General features: G+C 42.0%; 1 protein-coding gene and 1 non-coding gene across 12 annotated transcripts in view; both read right to left on the reverse strand.

Annotated features, from left to right (window-relative positions):
* LOC137185696 (eukaryotic translation initiation factor 4 gamma 1-like) overlaps nucleotides 1–25845 on the reverse strand; it is a 40608-nt gene that overhangs the window by 9166 nt on the left and 5597 nt on the right. Inside the window, exons 2-19 of one of the 11 annotated variants that reach the window (XM_067594001.1) lie at nucleotides 25408–25460; nucleotides 24973–25094; nucleotides 24412–24498; nucleotides 23368–23400; nucleotides 22369–22389; nucleotides 21560–21754; nucleotides 20466–20559; nucleotides 11706–11845; nucleotides 6950–7042; nucleotides 6267–6357; nucleotides 4046–5047; nucleotides 3773–3861; nucleotides 3369–3561; nucleotides 2910–2990; nucleotides 2143–2276; nucleotides 1731–1856; nucleotides 1201–1611; nucleotides 39–185 (exon numbers count right to left, since the gene is read on the reverse strand). In XM_067594001.1, coding sequence (XP_067450102.1) covers nucleotides 39–185; nucleotides 1201–1611; nucleotides 1731–1856; nucleotides 2143–2276; nucleotides 2910–2990; nucleotides 3369–3561; nucleotides 3773–3861; nucleotides 4046–5047; nucleotides 6267–6357; nucleotides 6950–7042; nucleotides 11706–11845; nucleotides 20466–20559; nucleotides 21560–21754; nucleotides 22369–22389; nucleotides 23368–23400; nucleotides 24412–24498; nucleotides 24973–25047 — 3012 coding nt within the window. In that variant the 5' untranslated portion in view covers nucleotides 25048–25094; nucleotides 25408–25460. Of the gene's footprint in view, nucleotides 1–38; nucleotides 186–1200; nucleotides 1612–1730; nucleotides 1857–2142; nucleotides 2277–2909; nucleotides 2991–3368; nucleotides 3562–3772; nucleotides 3862–4045; nucleotides 5048–6266; nucleotides 6358–6949; nucleotides 7043–7888; nucleotides 8165–11705; nucleotides 11846–15114; nucleotides 15302–15630; nucleotides 15790–20456; nucleotides 20560–21559; nucleotides 21755–22368; nucleotides 22390–23367; nucleotides 23401–24411; nucleotides 24499–24972; nucleotides 25095–25407; nucleotides 25461–25845 lie in introns of those variants that run through there. The other 10 variants (XM_067594000.1, XM_067594002.1, XM_067594004.1 and 7 more) reach the window with 10 other exon arrangements.
* On the reverse strand, nucleotides 261–335 carry LOC137186937 (small nucleolar RNA SNORD66). Its single transcript, XR_010929149.1, has one exon. It is a non-coding gene; the product is annotated as a small nucleolar RNA SNORD66 (small nucleolar RNA).

The raw sequence follows: 25845 nt of genomic DNA on the forward strand, positions 1-25845 counted from the left end.
TATTCAAAAAAGTACTATCTTATGAGGCAGTACTATACCCCTGCAGCAGCCTCCATCTCTTTCTGCTTCTTCTCGAAGATCTCATCATCGTCCTTGTCCTTCTCAAACTCCTTCTGGCATCGGTTTAGTAGCAGCTTGCGGAAATTCACAGTGACTCCCGGCTTATCTGTGGTTTGGACTTTAAGCTGAAAAGAACAGAGAAAATGTGTATAAGCAAAGAGTTGGAAAAATCAGGGTGCAGGGTTATGTGGTGTAAGTGGCTCCTCAGTTCCTCAATCCCATCACTTAGATCAGTGGCCCAGACACGTGGCACTAAATTAAGGTTATCACTGGAGCCTGTCAGTGGTGTCTGTTTGCTACCCACAGTGACAAGACAGAAAAACCAACACCAACCATTTTATTCCTTCTTTTATCACCTGTCACCATATTGCCCCCAAGTTATCTATTCAAAAAGATTTGAGAGGTGAAGACCTAATCTGAATTATAAATGAACCATAGAAACATGGTTTCTTCATTGAACCATTTTCCCTCATTTATACAGTTTTCTGCTCAATACCTAAGTCTGAATATCTCCATCAAAAACAAAATACAGGCTTAATTTAGAACATTTCAGAACATGACAGTTGTGTTCTTTCAGCAGCCTAAAGCTGTCATTTCCTTCAGTCCATGATGCTGGCAACATATCTGTGATTGGTCTAGATGTAGTACTGTAATCAATCAACTTTATCAAATACCCAGCTTTTATTACCTCGTGGTGAAGGACCCCAGCAGTGATGAGATTGAACACGCTAGTACTGATAATCAATCAGCCATACAAGAGATATAGCTGATTCAATTAGTGGGCATTTCTTGTGACCTAATATGGCTATTATTCATGATGCAGAACTCAAGATGTTAAAACAGACAAACACAGATGATAACCAACCCAAAAAACACTTATTACACAGAGATCATAATTCACATTATTTTTTGAAACACAAACTATGTCAAATGTAAACTTTGGCTCGAGTGCATTTAGTCTCCATAAACCTTAAAATTATTAGTAGTTTAAAACATGATTATGTAGTGAGAAATACAATTTACTTAGTTTGACATTTAACACACTATATCAAAGAAAATCTAAATCCCAACAGCCCAAAGTAAACATTCAGGTTTACTGTATTCTACACATATTCCTAGATTGTGTGTGGCATCACTTACCCCCATAAGGCAGCGGCACATGTTGGCATAGGCCACCGAAAAGTCTGGCTCGGAGATGGCCTTTTCAAAGGTGAGGTCTATGACTCCTTTCAACCTCTCCTCAGTGTCAATAGTCAGTTCCGTAACCTGTTTCATTAGCTGTTGAAACTTTTGGGGGGTCAGTTTGTTGAGGATGCTGCGAACCCGTTTAAACAGCTCCTGGGTCTTCATTTGCTCTGAATCCTCCCCTGACTCCTCTCCTGCGCGGTTGCGAACGACGACTTTCTTCGCTGAAGGCTTCCATGCTTTCTCTGCCTTGTTCAGCTGCACGTCATCACTGAGTGACATGCTGGTGATGATTTTCCTAGGCTCTTTCCTCTGCATCTGCTGAGAGCGACGCGGACCGCCGACACCCATGCCCATACCTGGAGGCTGGGGAGATAGAGACGAGGGACAATTAGAGGACAGAACGATTTCAGCCGGCATCGTTTAATTCCAGGGCTACGAGGAAGTGTGGAGCGCTGGATCACATTAACAAAATGTTAACTTACTGGTCCTCTGCCTCCTCCTCCCATGCCAGACCTGCCAAGGTTGGCGAAGGAGGGTGTGAAATCAGGGCCACAGTTCATCCCTGGTAGACGACTTGGGTCAAGTTGGCGCAGAGGGGTCTTATTAGCCTGAATGGAGAGATGGATGATCACGAAAAGTAAGTGAAACAAGATCTCAGACTCTTAAAGATGTGATGCTGCCATCATCTCTATCCATGTTTCTAGTGACAAGCTCTTCAATTACATCCCATCACTGTTCCTATGGTAATGAAAAACCTAGCAGAAATAAGTTATTGACTCACAGAATGGCAAACAAGAAGAAAATATTAACAGAGAAATAAAAAAAAATGATGTGCACAATAGAATAGATTCACGACCAAATATATGGTCGTGTCTTAAGGGTGAGTGGCTGCACCTTGTCCAGGACAACATCACTGATGGCTGGTAGACCCTCGGGCTTGTTCATGCTGGCTGAGCTGAACTGGAAACCCAGAAGAAACTCCCTGTCATATTTCTTCTTCTCCTCCATGTTGATTGGCTTCCATTGTTCTGAAACAGGGATAAAAATAAAAATGATCAGAAAATGACGAGAATGTTCTGTTATTGAATACATCTCAAAACACTTTCCCCTCAGTGTCAACTCAGTTAGAATGAAGCAAGAACACGTGTCAAAGAAAGCACTGCTCCTTCCCTACATGGCTGAGGAGTACTGCAGACTGGAGGAGAGTAAGGCCTCAGACCAAATCCGGCAATGTAGCAGCTATCTCATTCATTTGAATGGGGGCAGTGTGTTTATGCTGCAGGAGTGGGAACCACATAGGGCTCAGCAAAAAACTGCAGCGGCCATCCGGCAAAAAAAGTTGAACCTGACTCAACTTTTGCCGGAGCGCAACTCAACGTCATGCTGCGTTGGCCAGTCACATACATCCAAGCGCACATTCCTGGTAGATTACTTTGTGAACGCTGTGTGCAACTGTGTACCTCAAGATCACTGAGACCAAAGTTGTAAAATCTTGTCTGTTAGTTTTATAAACTGCTTTGCAGTGTTTTGGCTTCTGATAAGTCCTTAAATGCATTCATCTGTAACTCAAACTCGACTTCCTGGATTGTATTTCATTGTCTCACTGGTACCTAAAACAACACACCCCCACCACCACAGACCCCAGCGCTGTAGTACAGTACTTGGTATGATTGCAGCTTTATGATCCTGGGTCAGTATGTCTGTAGATAAATCAAAATGTCCACCAGGTGGCAGATACCAGGCTGAAAAATGAATGAAAAAAATGGACAGATGAATAAATTCAGAAAGAGCTGCTGAAATTATTAACTCTTTGCTTTCATTTTGAAGGCAGGATGTACCGTTCAGTTCTGTTTCTGCTGTTTTATTTTTTCCAAAGTGTCACCTGTCACATCATCCTGTGGCGTACTGTTCAAATATTACGTCTTGCAATTACATTACTCTCGTTTTCCACTGAACAGACCCACAATCATGCAAAATGCCTCTCCCTGATTTTCAGTCACGCAAACCAACCTCGTCACCTTGACATATCGCCAGCTCATGAATGTGAGAGAGATAAGGTCATTGTTCAAACTGAATTGCCAGTGTAAGGCACTGAAAGGTATCAAGGTTCAGAGACCCACCCTCTTTGTATTGGTACTTCTTGTCGGTGGCTGTCGGCGAGTGAGGATCTGGCTGGATGTTCTCGGCGTCCAGCTTGTCTTCCTTGTCCTCCCAGGTCAGGTCTGCCTCCTCTGGGGCAGGAGGGGAAGCAGCAGGGGGCTGGGTCTCTGGTGCTGGGGCCGGTTCAGGTTCTGGTGGAGCCACTACCTGCTCCTGGAGGAAAATATGGGTAAAAATATCAGTAACACTGATGTCTCTTATCTCACTGGACTGTGATGATGAATGGTTGGTTCATATCACACTGAGTTAAGGAGTTTCTGTCCTTGCCAGTGTCACAGCATGTAGCAACCGCAGACTCATTAAAACAGGTAGGATGGCATGGAAATGAATGAATACATACATTAATGCGCACACACACACACACCTCTTTAAAGGCATCCAGAAGGTCTCCCACTGCCTCCTTTTTGTTCAGTTCCTTCATCTTCCTCTTTTTCTTTGGCACTGACACAGCAGCTACAGGGAAGAAGACAAACACAGTCAGCCAATAAATCCAAAAATATCTGACAAAAGAGTCTTGACAAAGTCGACGATGGAGACTTTAATTCTAAACCATAAGACATGATGCAAGGTTTATCACAACTTGCAGGAATTCAGGAGGAAACAAATCAAATACGTATATGAGTGGTAAGTGACTGACCTTGCATAGTAGTTTCTACAAGGGCAGGGGCGACCGTCTGGGGAGGAGGGGTGTCCTCCCTCTCCTCTGCTACAGGAGCAGGAGGAGTGGGCACTGTTTCTGGGGCGCTCTCAGCTATGGAAACCGCCTCTGCTGGAGATGGCGTCTCTTCCTTGGCGTCGGATTGGGGCACTGGGGTATCTTCCTTGACGTCCAGGTCGACTGGAGGAACTGTCTCTTGGACCTCGGGCTGGGGAGGTGCTGCCTGGACGACTGGTTCTGCGGGAACCTCCTGGACAACAGGTGCGGATGCAGACTGGTCAACAGGTGCAGGTGTGGCTTGGATGTCCGGTGTAGGCGCTGCCTGAGTGATGGCTGTGGAGGTCTGTGTAACATCAGGCTCAGCTATGGGGCTATCATCACGTTCTGTCGTGCTGACAGCGGGGGCCTCTGGGTCTTGCGGGGCTGGGAGCGGCAGGCCGTTGGGGAGGCGGAGCTCCTCGGGCTGTGCAATGGGAGACTCCAGAGGGGCCTCCAGGTGGCCGGGTGGCAACATGACCGACAACCTTTCTGGCTCCCCCTCCGCCACACCGTTAGAGGTGGAGGAAGGAGCGAGGGGTGTGTCCAAAGAGGCAGCTGCCTCCTCTGCTTTACTCTCCTCCTCTTTTACCTCCTCCTCCTTTGCCTCTGTGGCTTTCTTGTCTGTTTTGTCCTGTGCAGCAGAGGTGGGGACAGGGTCGGGGAGGGGTGCAGGGTAGGCAGGCACCTCAGGCGCTGATTGGGGAGGTGGAGTGGATTCCCTGGGAGGTGAGGGAGAATCCATCACGTCTGCAACAGCAGCGCTGGGTGCAAGGGTGGAAATAGTGTTGGGAGGGGTGTCCTCTGATTCTGCTTGTGATAGTAGAGGGGGTGCAGGGGGTTTAGTGTTCGTGTCAGAGGAGGAAGCCTCTGTGGGGATGGGGTCACCCTTAGTGAGTTCAGGGGTCTTTGACAGAGGAGGAGGCGAAGGTTTCCCTCTGTCATCTAAAGGGTCAAAAGTTAGAAAAGAAATTTTATTAAGATTGCTGACAATTCACTTATAGACCTGGAATCACATTCACAATACATCTAAGAGAGCTGTAGCTTCAAAAAAGCTGATTTAGGAGAAATAAAATATTATTTCTGTGTCAGACCAAACGTTTAAACCCCCAAATAGGAATTAAATATTAACCGATTATCAGTTTTCTGATGTGCGTCCCAGTCCTCTCCTACATTCCCTTGCCACATACCAAATTCAAGACATCCACTTCCTGAAAAAAAAAAAAAGCTGGAACTGAATCAGCTTTGATCACATTGTATCGGATAAACCATGAACAGTTAAAGTGGTTACTGGGGGCGATAAGTTTTGTGACACTGAGCTTTAAACCACAGTAAACAGCATTAAATGTGAGAGTATTTTGAGTAGAACTTCTTATGCAGTGATATTACCTGTGGATATAACCATAAGCTACACCAAACAACTTGGTTTTGTTGCTGCTGTATTACCTTTCATCAGCACATGTGGTTGATGGAAGCTACAATATACTTGATATTGTCCAGGTTTAACTCATGACTCCCCTATTGTCCAGAGGCTGCTGTGTGATATCACTTGGTTAGAGTATCTGTACCTGCAGGCTGTGATTCATAATACCTTTATAATCACATTATCTAATTATTACAGCATATAAACTCATGAAACATGGGCTTCTTTTATTAATTAGATTTGTTCCCTTTTTGACCAATTACCGCAGCAAGTAAGCTGTAAATTCATGAAACATCACACATAGCAACAGGATCATCCCCACCCATCCTCTTAACAGTGAATTAAGAGAGGAATCCATTAGCTGGGAATATTTTAGCATCAAAATAAGAAGCTTTGAGAATACTGCTCATGTAGTTGGATTTAAGACTTATGAAAAGCCAAAATTAGTATTAATATGTAAATGAGCTAACATATTTATTCTATATCAATCCAGATATGCAGCACAAAAGAACCTTTCAATACCTTTAATATGAAAACTGCATTATTTGTCTCTGTACGGGTATCTGTACACCAATAAAAAAGAAAAACTTTACTTGCAAGTAAGTCATTTCTTCTCCCAATTGCCTTGACTTTTGTATTCAGTACATTTCATGCTTATCAGCATAGTAGCTTAGTCAGTGCAGCCAGAGGAGGTGCCCTGGCTGAGACTGCGCTTATATCTTTGTGTGATGTGGCGCTCACCTGGTCTAACCAGTGCTGGTGTGGCTGCAGCTGTGACACTCTCACCGTTGGCCTGAGCCACTGCTGTACTTTCTGATCCAGATATGGCTGTCTGTTGGAAGACATACACACACAAAAAATGAGGTATGACCTTAATAATGAGGACAACACTCTTTTCAGCCATGAGGTTTTCCACGTTAGCGTCTAGTCGATAAACTCAGCCACCTGTCAGAACTCCAAGAGCGAATCGTATATCAGTTTGATTTTGACAGGTTGTAGTGCGACACATGAGATCCAGCAGCCTATAGGATTCCCCATGAATTATTAATATGGACAGCACAGGCATATAAATTCTTTTAAACATATATGTAAGTGTTGTAATGAAGTAAGCAGACATCTAGACTTTAGAAACTACAAGAAAGAAAGACTTGATGCAAACAAGCACTGAACACATCTTGGTGAACCACTAAACCTAATTAACTGCATTTTTGGGTGTCTAAACTGAATTTTATGAGTGTTGGTAAATCACAGATGTTCACTCCAGTTGCACTTACCTAATCACAGTTCTGCAAATTCTATATTTTTTGCAAGCAATGTAACTAGACTTTGAAATGGCTGTCTAAACTGTGAGTGTAACAGTAAAGTGTGTTAGCATGGCTGCTGTCTTAGCAGTGTTGGCATGGGATCGTATCATGATAGCTCACCTGTGGTGGGGTTGGGGTAGAGCCACTACGGCCCCCTGACATAATCTCCTCTGTAATGTCTCGACCTCCTTGGTTTGGGTCTCTTATTCTGATCTGTGGAGGAAAGGGAGGAGATCAGGACAGAAAGGACAGAGAAAATAATCTTCGTGTGATAGAAAAACTTGTAGGATAAAATAAAACAGGTTGAAGAAGAGGAAGGAGAAAGGTTAATGTTCCAGGGTGAGGACAGCTGTATTGAAGAGAAAAGTTGCCTTCCCATGATGCAACACCTACAGTCGTCAGCCCTTTCTGCATCCTCCCCTCTCGCTACGACTCGCTAGCTGCCTCTCATTCAATGAAAGCTACATTTCTCACATTCTGAACACGGAGGCACACCAAATCCAAACACTAACTGCCATGCAAATTCCTACGCCGCACAACTGAACGTGTTTCAGCCTCTCAGTCACCAGTAAATCCGTCTGACTGACTGTGAATCAAGTTAACCAGCTTTAAACCAAATTGTCAACCGAATTCCACGGCTGGCTTAGGTTGTTGTGAAAATGCCTGACACTCATGCAGGCAAAGCACAATCAGACTTGACAACAGATAACTTTCCTGTGTACACACATAACACTGCTCTGCTGCTGTAAAGAAGGGAGAAAACAAGAGTGAAAATCTGATCACTCATTCACAAGGAGTGCCCCATACATTGCAAACACGTGTTTTCTATTCAGCACTCTTTTTTTTTTTCTCTCACTCATACTCTTATATACTTACAGTAGGAAGCTAGAGCTGTCATGAAACTGGTACAAACCAGAATGCTGCTAAATAAAGTGACGCACACAGTCACTGGACTTGGATTAAACTGTAAAAGTTCACACAGAGCTCATACAACGCTGTTGCTTCTCTGTCTACTTTTGACTTTAAGAACAATATTTGCTTGCAGCTACTGAACTTTACCTGGTTCAGTCCGTTGGCAGCTACTCTCCTGGAGCATTATACAAACCCTAGTGGGCCTCTCTCATCCTGGGGCTGGAGTAGTCGTCCCAGCGGGCTCGGGGCTGGACTTTAAACCCCACAAAGCAGAACGGTAGGTGGACGTAGCCAGCGTATTTTTACCTCAGTTTAACTGACACACATCCAGGCTGAGGTAGAGAGCTACACGCCGGCGGAACAGGACAGAGCAGGGCTGGGCCTGACTGTCAGTAAGCTAGCTAGCAACTTGACTCACTCTCTCCCTCTCTCATACGCTGAACAGAACAGGGAGGAGGGAAAAAAAGGATAAAGTGACTGGCCTTGTAAAGCTATGGTATTGGAATGCGCCCCCCCCCCACCCCCGCCCACAGAAACTAACAGACAGTTAAAGGGGCCGGAGAGGGAAGGAGGGGCAGGGTAGGGGGGGAATGGGAGGGTTTCCAGGGGAGAAAAAAAAGTTATCGTTATCAAATGAGCTTCAGCTAGCAGAAGTAACTCCCCCTTGTCCTCATTCTCTCTCTCTGCTCTGTCATCCTGCACACTCAAGTCGCTCTTCAGATTTTTTTTTTTTTTTCAAACTCACCCCTTCTGAGAGCAAAAGGAAACCAGCACAGGAGGGGGGGGGGGGGGGCACAGCAGCAGAGGAAGGCTGCCTGGTTAGCCCTTCCGGCTCAGAAGGGGGAGGAGACCAGTGGCCACGTGGAGCTGAGCTATGTGCTGACATGTCCTTCACCCCCCTCCCCTCTGGCTTTTCTCTTTGACACACAGCGAGAGGGAGAGCAAGGGACCATGAAAGTAGGGAAAAAAAAAGAAAATTGCATGTCACCAGGTAGATGGTGGCAGTTGTGAAACACCCATCTCCAAAACATGACTGTTACAAGATAGAAAATACTCATTTTAAAATGAAGAAAGTTCAGACACACACAAAAGTTGTGCACCTTTATGTACTTGCAAAATAGCTTTTCAGTTCAACACACACATTTCTGTAAATGGAAGGTTTGCTTCTGCTGAGGTGTCATTTAGAGGACACTAAATCTCTACCTGCTCTCTTTAAATGCATCACTCTCAAAAACCAAGAATGCAAAGCTTGTGGTGAGCTTATGCACACGCAACTATCTCATGTCTGAAGCACTAACATCACTCACTCAATCAGATTTGTGCTGTAATTTCTCCGATGACCCACATGAGAAAGGGCCAAAGTCCATCCTAAGCGACCACAGTCACTGATAAGCAGCCAAGTTCCCCAGTGAGAGGGACCCAGACATCACGCAAGTCTCGTGGCAAAAGACCCGAGCTTCATGCTAACAGCAATCTTAGTCAAATCAAGACTAGTGATACATGAATGGATTCATACAACACTAAGCTTTAACGTATAAAGGGTTTTATATAGGAATATAAAGTAAAAATGATGCCGTCATTTTTTCAACACAACATATATTTAAGTTTAAACAAAAGGAAGACAAACAGAGAGAAATGTTTAAGTGAAACAAACTTTGGTCAGTCAGGCAAAAAATTAACCACAAACCAACACAACCTGATGAAAAATTCAAACCAGACATCTAGTTTCAAGACACTGACAGCTGATGAACGTAGCAAGAGGAAAAACCATGCAAATACAGTCCCCAAATACTGTAATCCTATTCACATGCAGTATCTCTGCTTTGTGCCTCTCATGTAATCATCCGTTTTACATGAAGCTTTAGTACCTGATGACTCAGCACATATGCCAATGTTTTCCTGAAAGAAAACACTGTTACTCTAACATACACTCTTCTACATATGTCAATATAATAAAATACTAGAAAAAATAGATAAATGACGCTGATAATAAAACAGTGCCAGTTTTAGTTCTGGTGATGCATTATACATGATGATCAAGGAGATTCAGTGTGTCACTTTCTCCTGCAGTCTTTGGACTGGAATGTAACCAAGACTGCAGAAGTCTCAAATGTAAAAACGAGGATTACTGAGAGGCACAAACTGGGGCTACAGTTCACAGCGAGCTACCACATACCAGGCGAGGGCCATCTTAGAGAGGAGAGGAAACACTAGACATACTGTAGAACTGGAGAATATGTCTTACAGCAGCTTAGTCTTACAGCACACCAAGTTAAGGTCAAGATGACAACTATCTATTTCACTCAGTAAACTGAACTCCATGTCCAGACTCAAGAATGAGTCTAGAATCATCTTTAGAGAGATTGCAACACACCTTTTAGCTAAGCTATATTATCTGAAAACCATTGGGTTGTTTGATTGCTATGGAAAACGGTATTAAACTAATATCAGATGACTGTAATGTAACAACAAAACATTCATTTTTCACATTTTACCTACACTGACTCTAATCAACTTCTTTCTCTCTCAAGTCGCAGCACTCAGAAAATCATACATGTGTCCTATTTGGTAACATTGATACATGTTGGCTATCATTAGTTTTGAATTGTTAGTTTTGAACCTTTATTGTGAATCTAGAAAGGTGCTACATAAATAAATTTCACTTACTTCTGCTTCTTGAATGAATCCCATAATACATTTTGGCCAGTTTATGTAAAGACTTAGTATTAATGGAAAAAGATATTCTTTCAAGGAAATCAAATCAGACGTTTCTCTGTCCCTAAAAATGTTTAAGGAATATTGTTCAAAATACACAACTTTATAAATAACTATAAAGCCTCCTGTGAGAGGAAATAATGGTGAAGTTTGTTAGAATACCATATGGTCAGTTAACTCGTGCAGCACTGTGCCAGCCTTCTCTAAAACAACAGAAGTTGACATCTGTTCTGTTTGGAGCTCTCATTAATTCATTTAGTGAAAGCAGATTGTACAGTATAGTACATACAGGTTCTGAAGTCAAACAATTGTGCATCTAGAAGTCCAGTTTTTTTTCCATCTCAGTTAAATTGCCCCCATACACAAAACTGTATGTTGATCTTGAATAAAAGACATGTTGCTTTCATGTGCTCCTTTGAGATCCCACTTCCCAGGTGGAATTCATAAGTATGGTATGTGTCAGCTTCAAGCATTTTTTACTTGGATATAACAAAAGTAGCTGGTGAGCATGGTATTTGGTTCCATAACAGAATGATGGGAATATTTGCATCTATTTTATAATTGATATTTCAGTTAAGTGCCTTAGCTAGTGGCCTCTCTTCGTATTTTAGAGGAAGGCTGACATGCAGCTATAGCTGTGCGACGTAGAGAACGACAAAATGTAGACAAACTTCGACTGTGTTTAGACTGGCTTGAGGGTGAGTTGTCAATAGCTGTATTCAGAAAGAATACTTTATAACACACATCCTAAATTTATCTTCTATACTCCTCACTGTTCAGGTGATTGTGCAAGTTGTAGCAAACAGATAAGGGTGAGCATTATCTCAAAATACAGTACACAGCAGTTACCAAACTTTTTTCCATCATTGAAGAGCCAAAAATGTTGCTCTTAGTCTGCAATATCACTGAGATGTATGTTCAGATAGGTCTAACATTATCATAGGAACCTTGACTTTATCTCACTGTAGCTGTTTGAGGCTGAAATGTTCTTATGAGTACAGACACAGATGTGATGTATTCAGATGGAATTAACATAAAATAATAGTACAAGTTTAAGTACCTGACCTGCCCTGATAAACAGATCTTGTTCAAATAGGGTTGATAAGAAAATTTCCATTTTAGGGGAACATTTGTTTAACACCACTAGTGGTTGATTCTCATCAGCAGGTAATATGGAAACTCTGAAGCAGATATGAATTCTCAAAGCCACACTGTCCTGTGTTCAATTAGGTAGAATAGTGAATAGTACCTGTTTACGTTCCCGTTTGGTGGGGATGTGTTGGGGAGGCTGAGGTGGCGGTTGCTGTTGTTGAGGGGCAGGATTCATAATGACGGGTGCTGCCTGCACCGAGGGAGTGAACTGAGGCTGGGCAGGATAGTAGGCCCCTGCTGTGGATCAGACAGAGAGAAGAATGTAAACCAACACACACTGGCTTAATCCTATATCCATAACTTGACACAAACAGTCTGATGCACACAGACACACACATTAGCTAAACAGCATATAGCCTGTGTTTACACAATGAGGACCAACATCACCCCCTCCTGTGAGGCTAAGTTGAGGCAGTTAGCAAAGCTGCATCACAAAGTTGTGAAGGTTTTATTTCTTGTGGATTTGCAGTGCAACAGCTGCAGTTTTATGTTCATGGTAAAGTTATAATGTCACAACAGTGAGGTAATTGCACTTTTTTAAGTACTTAAGTCCTCTCACTGCCAACTGAGGATGTGTTAGACTTAAATTTACATTTTAGGAATCTATTTAATGCTCTAGTAAAGAACAATGTACAAGCAGTGTACACACACCTAAATTAAACTTCAATTCCTAGCTTAAAGAGTAATCAGTGGCAAGTTTAGGCTTTAGTGTCCTGATAATATTCCTATGACCAGTGTAGCATCTTTCAGAGAGAGATGGAAATGTTTGAATGAGAGCTTTACTTCCTATTAAGGGTTACAACTCTTTGCTAAATATGGACAGGCTACTCTCAAAGAATGAAGCTTCTGATGGATGAGTAAATGAATTAGCAAATAAATTAATTAATACAAGGTTAAAAACTTATAAGAATAATCTACCTACTAAAGGAAGAAATCTCTGTATGTCTGTCTGTATGTATGTCCTTCATGTATCTCTTAAATCGTTCATCCAATTGACTCCACACTTGGTGGATGTATGGCTGGGGACCCAACGGAGTGCAGTGTCGAATTTAGAGCAATTTGGACACGTGATATGTTAAATATTAATAAACTTTGAATAAACCAGCGATCAGCAAGCCGCTCTGCTCTGTGCAGGGGCAGGATGGAGCTTCAGGGCTCTGCTGACTGACTCCAGCATGTCAGGGAGAAACCAGAGACAAGGTGTGACACGAGTCAGAGAAAAGTGCTCTAAAAAGAGAAAAGTAGACAGCGAAAATCAAGAATTGACACTCTTAACTCGTGTCTAGACAGAAAGCTATCATTAGCAGCACGTTTAGCTGATCATCAGCAGCAGTGAGTGACTACACAGGAGGCGTTCAGGTACATTGTTGAGCATAGGTCACCCGCATTTTGGAAGTGCTGAGAGCCCAATACATAATTACTGTAGTTATGGGTGTAAAACGAAGGAAATACACGGGCAGTTCAAAACCAGTTTGTCTGATATGTTCTGAGATCGTGAAGCATCACAAAAGACAAAGCACAAATCTTTGGAGCAAACATAGCCACTCAAACCGAAGGCACAGAAAATAGGAATGATCTAAGAGCCCAATATGATTAATCCACTTTATTTTAGGATGCACATTATTTTATTTTTAAATGCAGCCCTTATTTACTTGAAATGAGAAAAGAACATTTATTTACTATTAGAGTAGCCTACCTATTATTTATATCATCTGTGTATAAAAGAATGTTAGTTTCTTTCATGTTGTTGGCGTATATACTCATTCACACCTCAAATCAACTGTATTCATTTTTCTATGTGTTTAAGTGGCAGCCAGAGGCCAAGCAACTGCTCCCAACAGATACGTTTTGAACGGGCACTGTACTAGTAATTAAGAATAATTGTAACGGATATACATACACAGATACGGATACAGATATTCAGACCAATTAATCACATTAGTTTGAGGAAATACACTTTTGTGTATAAGTGCTAAAACTTAAGTGAATAAACTGCAAGGGTTATGTGCTGCACTATTCCTTGGCCAAGCACAGACACTTAATAGAGTCTCCGCAAGTTGCCTGGCAACCTCAGCAATCAGGTTAGCTTAGCACATGGACCAGAAGGGGAAACAGCTAGCCATTCCAGAGGTAAAAAAAGTCCACTTACCAGCACCTCTAAAGCTCACTAATTAATATGTAATATGTCTTGTTTCTTTAATCCGTATAAAACCGTACAGTATGTAGAAATCCAATATTGGTTGGAAAATTGACCTGAATTAGTTTTCAGTGGTTTTACAACTTTTTTCAACTATTTCTTGGCCAGGTGCAGTGACTTCCTGGAGTCCTGTTGACATCGTGAGGTTGCCAGGCAACTAGCGACTCTAGAAAGTCGCTGTGCTTAGCCAAGAAATAGTGCAAAACATAACCCCCATTAAAAATCACAACTTGCTGTTATTACACTTCGGTTTTGATACAGATTAAATAAACAAACTATAACAAGTAAATTAGTGAGCTTGAGAGGTTCTGGATAGTGGATTTTGTTGGCAGCAGCTTCATATTTACCATGCAGACAATGACAGTAGTATCAATCTTCTCATGTACCTCTTGACAAAAAGCAAATAAGAAAATTTCCACAAAGGTTTTGTAATCATATTCTTATCCCATGCCAAGAGTATTATTTACTGATATTCTTAACAATGTGAAACATGATGTTGTTGCTGTAATTGGCCAGCCTGTTTTGACATTTCCAGTCAAATAAAGCCTTGCATTAAGCATCTACAACTGTGCAGCTGTTTTCCTGCTGGTACTTGCAGCTTTCAGTCAGATACAAGATGATTTTTTGTTTCGCTTCACTGGAGCAAAGTTGAGTACTTGTGTGTTGTTGCAGCCCTCTAGGTAATGTAATCATACATCAGGTGACTATAATTAAACTTCTTGAAAAATTACCAAAAACACAAATTGCACATGTGTTTTCTACCACTTCCTTTTCTTATTGCTCCTCCCTCTGAACATTACTGCAGTGGAGTAACACAACCTGCAACCAACACGTTGTTCTCAATCACACTTAATTACAGCAACTAGTGGAAATCCACATCATTGCCTCAAATCTGTATGTCTTTCTACTGACTTTGAATGCTTTTGTGCTATCTCAACATCTCACTTCTTGTTGTGTCTGACTCTGAATGCATCAGTTACCAGAAGGAGACATAGCGCCTTGAAAGCCCTATGCAGGTAGGCCTTCAGACCATGACACAGCAGTCTCTCCCTCTGTCCTGCACTGCATTGGGGTCCCTTATTTCTTAAGGCCATGGATATTGATCATGTTCACAAATTTATCAAGATAACTCCTGCCAACGTGACCAAGGAAAAAAACGTTCAAACAATCTCTATTAGCTTACCCGGTCAATAATGTCAACAAGACATGTACAGTACCAGTCAAAAGTTTGGACACACTTTCTCATACAAGGGAATGGGAAAGTGCGTCCAAACTTTTGACTGGAACTGTAGATCTTCAGTGATATTACCTGGTCTTCTAACTGGCCTCAGTTACAGCTCAGAAACAAAAACACCCTCTCTCTGTCACACTCAGATGCAAGGAAGGACTGAGGTAAAAAAAAAAAAAAAAAAAAAAAAAAAAAAATCCTCAGATTGAAGAGGCCTCTCTTTCAGCCTGGCGGTGGCTAGCTCTCACTCTGCCTCTCTCCCCCTCTGCATGCATTTCAGTCTAACTCACATTACTGAGTCTGCATTGTTGACCAGGAGCAGCACAGCCTAAATATAGTCAAAAACCCACACCGGCTGGGGGAAGAGTGCACGCAAGAGGGAGAGGGAGGGAAGACAGAAAGAGAGAAGGACAGAGAGAGGGAGAAGGGGAGCATGTTCGAAACCAGAAAGCCAGAATGAGACTTTTATTGGACAACGTCCCAATACTGTAAATAAGAGGCTTGAGATATGACTCACAAAGTACAGGAGAATGAGAGAGCAATGGTAAGAGGAGGGGAGGGGGCTGCAAAAAGACACACAGTCTAGACAACACCTACCCTGAGAGTCCTCCTGTTCTTGAGACCCACGATTCCCCATGCTGAATGCCTGCTGAATGCAAAATTGCGTCTGGACAGTAAAATGGAGAGGGGGCTTCTCTTCAAACCCCCTCTCTTACTTCTTCCTGTCCTCTCTACAGGTGCCCTCTCAGAATGACTCCTTTTAATGCTAAGCCCTCCTTCTTCCAGCGTGTCTTCGTTTTGCTCCTCCCTCTGACCTTCCTGATTCCTCCCTGCCTTTCACTTTTTTTCACCTCCCTCCCTTTCCCCCTCCCTTTGTGCTGGCAGGCAAACTAAACTGTTAGTGGATGTTCAGACCAAAAGCAGCCCTGCGTTAAAACAACGCAAGAGTCTGTGTGAGTGGGGGTGTGTTTTTTTTTCCAGGTACCAGTGAGACATGAAATAGGATCCAGAAAGTCCAGTTTGAGTAATAGATTTATGAAGGCTATAAGACACCAAAACACGGTACAGCAGTTTATAATCATCTGATGTAAGATTTTTCAACACTGGGCCCTGTTTTCCAGAAGCATCTCAAGGCTAAAACCATTTTATTCCCATTGTAAGTCTATGTGCTGAAATCATCCTAGTACTTTTAGAAAGTCAGAGTGGCAAATATTTCATCTTTCGCAGTAAAGATTGAGAGATTAACAGTACAGTTTTCACATTACAAAGTAATCTTGCATGTATTTAACTGGCCAACACAGTGCATGCGGCATGCTGGAGGACATTGTGTTGTAGTTTGGCAAAAGTTGAGCCACGTTCAACTTTTTCTACAACCCAGTGTTTTTTTTTTTTACTGAACCCTCTGCGTTGGCATGCAGGCCCTAGGTAAGTGATCTGATCTGTGCTGGCAAAGACATCACAGCCTACTACAAAGCGAGTGGAGGCTGTTCCTATAAAATGAGTTAAGCAAATCATACAACTTGGGGGGTGGGAGTCTTAAAAATATCCTGTCACCATGCTCTGTCAAAAGACCACAATGTATGTGTATGTTTACCTGACTGCTAGAAAACATCTCAGAGAGACTGTACCACTTAGATGACTGGGGGGGGGGGATGATATTCTGGGGTCATTTTTCTATTTGGAATTTTATGCAGATCCTGAAGGCAAAGGCTCATTATTGCCTCTGTGACATTGTGGATACCTACAACAGCCCTGAATGTCTCTGCAGCACTGCACTCTCAGAGCAAATATAATGGTCAAGCCAGTCAATCAGACACCAGAGTTTGAGAGCCATAACTCACTGTCACATGACCCGTTATTTAGGATCATGTGGCACCCTGATGTCATGACATGTGACTCGCAGAATGACCAATGTGACAAACAACTTCAAGCAAACAGGTGGGACATTATGTCTCAGATGGTGAAATAAATATCTAGCATAAATAGCCATGTAGCTCTCATACAACCAGTAACCTGCTACTGTTGAATTAGCACCAAGCCCGGCAGAGTCACACCAATAAACATAACAGATACACAGTATGAAACAAACTGTGTTTTTCTGGTGTGTTGCTATCAGAGGAAAAAGGGGGAAACCATCTCTTTTTCTTGGAATAAGCATTGTGAAGTTGACCTGTGATGGGTTTTCAGGAATACCTTTTTACCATTTTCATTTCAAATAATACAATAATGTGTATAAGAATCAGGGTTTCACTAGAATAAGAACATTCAGATCATAAATTGGCACTAAGGATATAATTGCAACTAACTGTTTAGTTCTATTTCTTTCAAAGTCAGAGTCATTACCTCTTTATTTCACATCACTTGGAAAAATGAGAATGATGCTCTTCAAACTCAAGTGTGCGTTAAGCAGAGACCACCTGAGAACATGGGAGTCTGAGGTGCAGGATTAGTAAGAAGACCAACATTATATACAGTGTAGAGGGCCTAAGCAGATCGGGAAAATCCTGAATCCTGTACATTACATTGGAATGATTTCTCTTGTATGCAATCTGACATTTAGAAAAAAAAACACTGTATCCTCTAAACATAGGACTATTTCTTGGCAATTTTGTAACCACTGGTTGTCTGGCAACCTTACTTGACAAGACTGCAGGAAGTCATTGATCCCAGCCAAGAAATAGTCTTTTCTAGCATTTTAGCAATAGCATTTTTATATATTCCCTACATTACCTTTTACTTAAAGAGTAAACTGGATATAAGCCAATTAAATTCCTGCTTCCTTTACTAAACCCTAATTGCCTGAGGACAATGTCAACCAACTGAATCTGCAACCAATAAATTATAGAATTACTTTATATTCCAGCAAAAGGATGATTTACACTGCATCTACCAAAAACAAAAAAACAGACCTTATCTTTTATTGCTGGTTGTAGGTGCAGAATGTGCAGAGGCATTGTTTATGTACATCATACAGCACTGAAGTGCAAAGAGCATGACATGGAAAACCTAATGGGAAGAATTGTGTTTTTAACAGGCCTGTATTCAAGCCTGAGCATCCTATTGCTGATGAGCTACAGTTTAAACAAAGACAACACATAGTTCAGATGCCTGCCAGTGGGGGGTCAGCAAGTTTGTTTTCAGGGCATCATCAGTTCTTGTGGTGCACTGACACTCGGCCGCCTCTAGAGGGTGTAAGCACACATGGAATCAACTGCAAAAAATGTCTGCAGTGCTACTTTGTTCAGTAGATGAGAAGTTATGTAAATTTAAGATAAAAGAGGATGACTGGAGTGAATTACCACAGAGGTTAAAACCCAGAAATGTCCACGTGTATGAGCTACTCTGTGATAGTTATATTCTGTGAACTCCCGCACTGTTACATATGGAACATTTGTAATGTTCCAATGCAGATGTTATTATGCTGACATACTTTACTTTTCTAGTGTATCCATTTCACTCAACCTGCTTTGACAGTCAGCGACTTCTGACATTTTCCAGAATGCAGCCACACCCTTCGCTGACAACAGCTTGTCTACTAGCTGCATTTCATTATGCTCATATGGTTTATGTTGGTTGAGGAAAAGAAAAGGCAACCTTAGCTGATTTCTCCCTGTGTAATTGCTGAATGTCACTGCACAAATCCAAGTCTAGAGATATGTTGCTGCTCTTTGGTTCTGAGGAACTTACGACAAAACCTTTTGCTTTAAAAAAAAAAGCAAGCACATTGCTTTGCTACATGCTACAACATGATTTAATGTATGTATGTATGAATGTCTTGAGTTGCCCCAAGGATCTCCACTGCTACAATAAAAGATTCTTAGCAGGTGCCATCAGTTTTGTTCTGTGCTCTAAACCAGCTGGTCTGTTACTTCTCATTTCTTATTAAACAGAAATGCCTTCAGCAAAAAGAAGTGTTGTAAGCACTGACACGACTTTTGGGTTCAGATAAAGGTAACCACAACTAATAGCAACATAAGTATGTGGTTTATTAAAGGGAGATCAGTGCTTTTCTGTTAATATTGATATGAAAAGAATACAAAACAAACTGGAAGGCTCTCAAACAAAAGCTTAGGTGTGGGCCAAAGTAGGGCAGCAGATGAACAAAGCCCACGAATGACCTGAAAAACATGAAGACTATGCAAACTAAAGGAAAGGTGAAGTTGAGGGGTAAAATTATGATTAAAATTTAGATGAACTCAACAACTGCCTTGATTGGGGTAATGTCCAAATCATCAGTAACCATTACTGATGATCTTGGTAGGTTTTTACATATGCCTCCGTTTGTTAGTGTGCCATACTCCATACCTGCACTCAAGTCAAATACACCCATCCCTTCATGCTTCTTCAAAAGCTCCACCCCCCAAATTCATGGACACACATCGCCAAGGCAACAACCAAAAGAGAAATATGGCGAAATTCAGAGCGATTTATTAGCTGTAGATTCACTTCTGTTCCTCTCACACATTATCACGAGCGGGAAAAATATTTCGTCCCATGTGAGCACAACAGTTCATCCATACTCTCTGCCTCTATGCAGCCTCCTCACCTCTCACTCAACCTGCGTTCAGTGTCTCTGTCCACAGAAGCAGCCGTCAGCTGCAACTCCTGGGGAGCTGAGAGGACAGCGGCTGGACAAACTGCCTTCACCAGGCTGACTGACAGCAGAAATTTACTGAACCAAAATAGTTTACATGTTGGCTCCATGGGAAGAAATCAACAGTGTTTGTATTTATTGATTAATTGATACGGTTAATATGTTGAAAACACATACATATACACAGCGGGATATTTGTGTGATTTAAACAGCTGCCTGCTCAGATTACACCTCACTGAATGCGACAGTAAAAAAATGCAGGGGTCTCGGATTCAGTGTAGATTGATAGATGTAATAAAATGGAAGCGTATCCGTTCTGTGAGAGAACACCTTCTATCTGAAGTGGCCACAGCCTCTCTCTCTCCAGTTCGCCAGCACTCCCTCAACGGGTGCTGGAGATGGGAGACTGTCATGTCCTCACACAGACAGCTGCTCTGATGACTTGCCTGTGTCTGAGCATGAGCATGAACGCCCCCTGCTGCTGATTGGCTGGAGTAGTGTTGTATGGCTCGCTCCGAGCCACTGTGTTTACATGCCCATTTACAGAGCCAGTGCTGTGTATGGACACCAGTTTTTTGTCAGCGCGCGCACAGAACGGATAATACGTTGACCGTGAGGAGATATTCACTGACTTTGACAAAAAGTCTATTGGAGCAGAGTCACTGACTTCACCTTTAAGAATGTTATGCTATGTGTTTGTTGTTCCTCTACTTTTTAATTTAATAAATAGCTCTCTGACTGAGGAAGTCCCTGGACCAGTGCTTGCTATTGATTCTGCCATGTGTCTCTGTGTGTGAGTGTCAGGTGAGGCCCAGGTAGAGCCTCTTACCATAAGTACCATATTCAGCCGGGCTGGTGCCTGGGTAGAAGCCTGGGGTGCCCGCTGGTACGGGGTATTGCTGGGGTGTGGCCACATAGGTTGTTGAGCGGTACTAAGGAAACAAACAAGTGGGAGCATGAAAGATAAGACAGGAAGAGAGGAGTGAGAGGAAGAGGAAAGAAAAATCATTAGATATAGTCATAGTAGCAATATAAATAATGATGTTCCTTAACTGCATTATGAGCACACACAGGCCTGCACCAGACGACACTTATTTTCACCATACACAGCTTAGGTGCAGTTTGAACTAAATTATATTTTATGGATAAGATGTTCAAGTATAAGTCTGGTGGAGTCTTTGACATGTTCTCTCATTATCATAAACATGGGCACATACACTGTCCTGCTACCATAAATACTCACTGAGGATTTATTTTTATTTAATCTTTTTAGAAAATGAAAGTATATATATTAGTGAACCATTTTTACAGATTTACATCTTCAGTAAGAACAAAAGGATTTGTGGTTCAGAGCTACAGATAGGCTGAGGAAGTCAGAAAGACAAACACATTGTTAGTTTTAGTCTTTTCACAGGGTTTGTTTAAATAATAAAAATATGGAATATCACCTGCCTTATCATAAAACTGAATTAATTGAATTTTTTTTTTCTTTTCAAGTCTACATTTCTCTATTGTCATAAGATGTCAATACACTGACTGATACACCCTAACATGTCACACACGCTAGCATCTATGCTAATCTAGATGTAGATCATTAAAGTCCCACATGCCCAATGTTATACACTCGGAATCTCTGACTATTGCTCACCATCAACAGACACAGAGGCTCCCAAGACAGAAAGAAATTGCTCATGGACTATTAAAAAATTCACAGAGTGGGTCCGCACTAAAACCCTCCATTCGACAGGGCTGTATATGTATTTTGTTCCAATTCTGTTCCACTCCAATTAATTCAGAAATGTTTTTTCGATCCAAACATAAATACAGAGCATGGAAAACTAAACATCTATTTTGTGCATCAGTGGTGTGCTGTTTCAGCTCTCTACCATCTGGCTACCATGACTTCAACACACGCTGGTTTTTGCCTCCTACCTGTCCCGGTATGAAGTAGGTAGGTCCCTGCGGTGAGCTGGGGAAGGGCAACTGTTGGCCAGGGATCATCATCATTTGGGATCCAGGGCCCGGCTGGTAGACATGGGTTGGCGTCACAGGCCGAGGGGCGCTGCTGGGTGGGACACCCCGGGGCCCACTGCTGGGAGGCAGGCTGGCCCTGTTGGTGTAGTAGGGCTAGAGAAGAGGCAGGGAAGGAAGCCAAGGTGGAGTGTGGAGGGAGTGTAAAGGATGAGAAAAGAGGGGTAAAAAGGTGGTGACATAGCAAAGCAAGGTGAGGAGGAACAGGCATTGAAAGGACAGAGAATAGATGTAGAGGAGCAAGACAAAAAGAGAAGCCACAGGAACATGTTGACAGAAGAACAGGATGGAAACAGGGGAAGGAGAAAGACAGAGAGAGAAATTAGGGAATTAGTTACCTTTCTGAAACCTCTGACATAAAAACCATCTCCCATGCCCTCGTATGATTTTATCTCTTGGACCAAGTGGAGCTAGCTTGTCCAGCCTAATGGCTAGGCTCATAGTTTGTCCATGAATCTGTGGCTAGACTCCAACTGGAAACATATTGGCCCTGCCTGCCAGAAGAGATAAAGCAGCTAATGCTGGTTCATTCAGAGCCTCCTCATTGACATTCTGCTGCTGGCCTGGGAGCTAACCACCGTAGCCAGCAAAATGACATCAAGCCAACAAAGTACAACACTGCCAAATATTAGACACACACATATGCACTCCTCAAGAGGATGTGAAAAAAAAAGGACGGAAAAAATTGAAGAAAGAGGAAATTGAGTTACCTGTAGCGATCTGAAGCTTCCCTTCAGCAGCGCAAACACAGATCACACACAGAGACACATCAAATGGAAGCAAGAAGAGGGTGGGAGAGGAAGGGTTGGGAGAAAGAGAGCACCACAATCAGTTAGAGCAAAGCGCCCAGAAACCATCCGTTCTGAGCCAAGCACTGAATTAACAAGCAGCATGCAGAGAATAGGCAGAACAGTGAATCCCAATAAACTAGGACTAGTTTATAATAAGATGCAGACTAAAACTCAGAAACTATCACCAGAAGATGAAGCTTTAATCACCTCAGTGTTTACTAGTTGAAACAAAGACTGGTGTTGGTGTGTTTATTTTTTCAATCAAACCTATCACTTTCTCATAACATTTTAATGAAGGCTGGTGAAACACCTGTTTTCACATTCACAGGTCTAATTTTTCACTCACACAGGCAGCGAAATTTCCACACTAGTGTTGACTGTCAGCTTTTCAACACAGGTGAGGTGAACAAAATACAGTAGAGTAACTAAATTATTTGATCTAGTTTGTTTTAGCTGATATGGATCTGATAAAATATGCCCAGATCAGCCCTGATACCACGACATCACTTGTAATTAATATTCTCTGCCGTCTAGATATTTTTTTATAATCTGGGGAATAATAATCACAGTTTCTGGTTTAGAATTTGATTATAGAAATACTTTTTAATTTCCTCACAATAGCTCAGTGGAAGATCAATCAATGTAAGTATCCTAAATATTCATTTATAAATGTTTTCATAAAAGCAAAGATCAGCCCTAAAGCATTATCGCATTATTGATTCTGCTCAACATCGTGTAAAGTAAGTGTAGCTCTTTGATTCAGTAGAGGGGATCGATGTCCACAGTCATGTTTTTAGTTCATAAATCAATACACCCATTGGAACATCTACATTTCATCTACTGCTCCTTGTGTTGCAGTGTGGCAGCATAGAAAACCCACCCACCCCCAGTCAGGTGAGTCAGTTGTGTTGTTAGTACCTGTTGATGTATAGGCCGGGGCCCTGGGGCAAACTAGAGGAGGAGAGGCAGACAGGACAGAGGTTAAAGACAAAAGCACGAGATCCATGCTTCACTCTCAGACAGCCTCCTTCCACTTCTGCACCATAAAAAGCACAATTAAAAGGCCGATATAAAATCGTTCAGAAAGAAAACGGTGGAAAGCTGCTTTTCTGACAATCATTCACATTTTTAGCCCACTGACAGCATCAGTCATGCTCACTTTCTGTTACTTTTTCCCCCATTTGTTTTACCCAATTTGTATGTGCCTACCAATTCATTAACAATGTAACAGGAATCTTGTTATTTTAACAGATAAAAAATACATGATAAACCTGCTCAATTCAGTAGACTTCACTGGAAATGATAAATAATAAATATGGATAAGACTGCATAATGATGATATTTAAAACTTGAATACAGAAACATAACCAGAGATTAAAGCAACAAAAGATTTGTAAGCCTGAAAAGTCATCCCAGAGGAAATATGTACAATGTATTGAATTAAGTATTAGATGAATATAAAACTGCCCTATGCCTGAAATCAGGCACGGTGCCCGAGAACTTTAAGCTCTGCATAACGGTTAAATAATGTATATATTAACACGTAGCCTACAAAACATAGTGGAGTTAAGGCCAATGTGTGAGCATATTGCACGCTAGGCTGTGAGACTCTGTCAGGGTCGAGTATGAAGGACAAGATAACACTGACTTTTTAAAAAAAATGGTGCAGAACTGGTGAGAAGTAGGCAAACACACATGCAGGCATTTTAAGAAATTCACAGATGCAGTCGGGAGGCTGCACGCGATGCTTTCCATTGGGAAGATCTCAGATAGCGACAGGTAGCGGTAATTATGCCAAACATGCAGACGCAGTGACATTTGCAGTGGGAAGGAAAGACCTCAAAGATGTACTTTAGCTCAATTTGTTTTTAATAACATGAGACTTCTTCTGGAATACAGCAGAGTCCACCTATGTATGGGTGTAGTTGTGCTGTGGGGTGGGTGAGCAGTGGGCGGGCCTACCTGTCGGGGCTGTGGTGTTGGGTTCATTTGTGGAGGCGGTGGGGTGGCAAACACAACAGAAGGGGGCTGCCCAGGGGGGAATGAGGGCTGCAAGAGACAGGAAGTGATATCAACGGGAGAAGAGTGGGATGCAGGAGGAAGAGGGAGTGAAAAAGCGAGAACGTACAGTAGACAAGTGGTCAACAGCATCTTATTTTAACAAGGACCGCGAGGTATCAACCACGCTTTTTTGTGGCCTGGATAATTACATAAGATGAAGCAGGCCGAGTTGAGCTGACAATGTGAGAATAGGGCAGGAAATGGACACACTGGCAGTAGTAAACATGGATGAAGTTATTTCTAATTATCACCAGTACAACAATTGTGTGTCAGGTTGGGAGTTGTACCAAAGAACAGCTGCAGCAAGTCTCCTCCAGAGAAAATGTATTGATCTGCTTTTCATTATCTGCAAAAAAACCCTCCTGTTGGCGCAGCCCTTTTTCTGGTGAGAAACTAAGCACAATAGTGCAAACACACCCTAAAAAAGCCGATAAAGAGAGAGAAGTAGTGGGGGTTCCTTACCTGTGAAAGGCCAGGGGAGGGGGCAGGGTGGGGGGTGGAGGGGGGTCCTGTTATAGGCTGTGGTGCTTTATTCATTTCATGGAGTTCTGCATGGGGAGGCGGATCTGGACCTGTGTACAAATCTGTAGAAAAAGAAAATGGGTGGGGGGGGGGGGGGGGGGGGGGGGGGGTAAATGGGTCTTTTGCTTAGAAAATTGGCAGCCATTACAGAAGTTATTATCACATTCACTACTACTTTAGTAGGAGAAAACACAGAGTGGAATGCAGGATCTTTGTCTTTTGGTTTTAAAGGATAGTTTAAGGTTGATATGAGTAAGTGTTTTAGCCAAACACCTCCGCCATGTCTGTGTAGAGTTTAAGTTAGATCAGTCAGATGTAGATCAAGGGTTTAACGCAAAATTAATATTTCCTGTTGATAATGCTCTGTATACTCACATTTATGAATCCTTTTAGGTCCTAAGTGTGATTACACTGAGGAACAGTTTGTCCTAAAAGACAGACAGAGAGAAAAACCTTGTTAACAAAGAGCATTGATTGGCTAATAAAAAACAGAAACTTAGTGTAACGGCTCATGTAAGATTGAGTACAATATATAACAGATGGTTTCTGATGATAGGAGTCTGCAATTTCCTGGTCCTATATGTTATAATAATGATCATCTTAAAAGGCAACAAAATTTTCACACCATACATTTCTGGTGAATTACAGTTTGAAATAACCGAAATATACAGAGAATATATACAAGAATATTACCAACAATAAGTTTTGGTAGGTCAATTTGTATGGGATTAATTAACTAACAGCGTTAACAGACATTTTTCACAGTAGAAACTTTAACATGTCATACCAGGAAAAGCCCGAGTTTAATTAATA

The sequence above is a fragment of the Thunnus thynnus genome, chromosome 7, assembly GCF_963924715.1.
Source record: "Thunnus thynnus chromosome 7, fThuThy2.1, whole genome shotgun sequence".
NCBI lineage: Eukaryota > Metazoa > Chordata > Actinopteri > Scombriformes > Scombridae > Thunnus > Thunnus thynnus.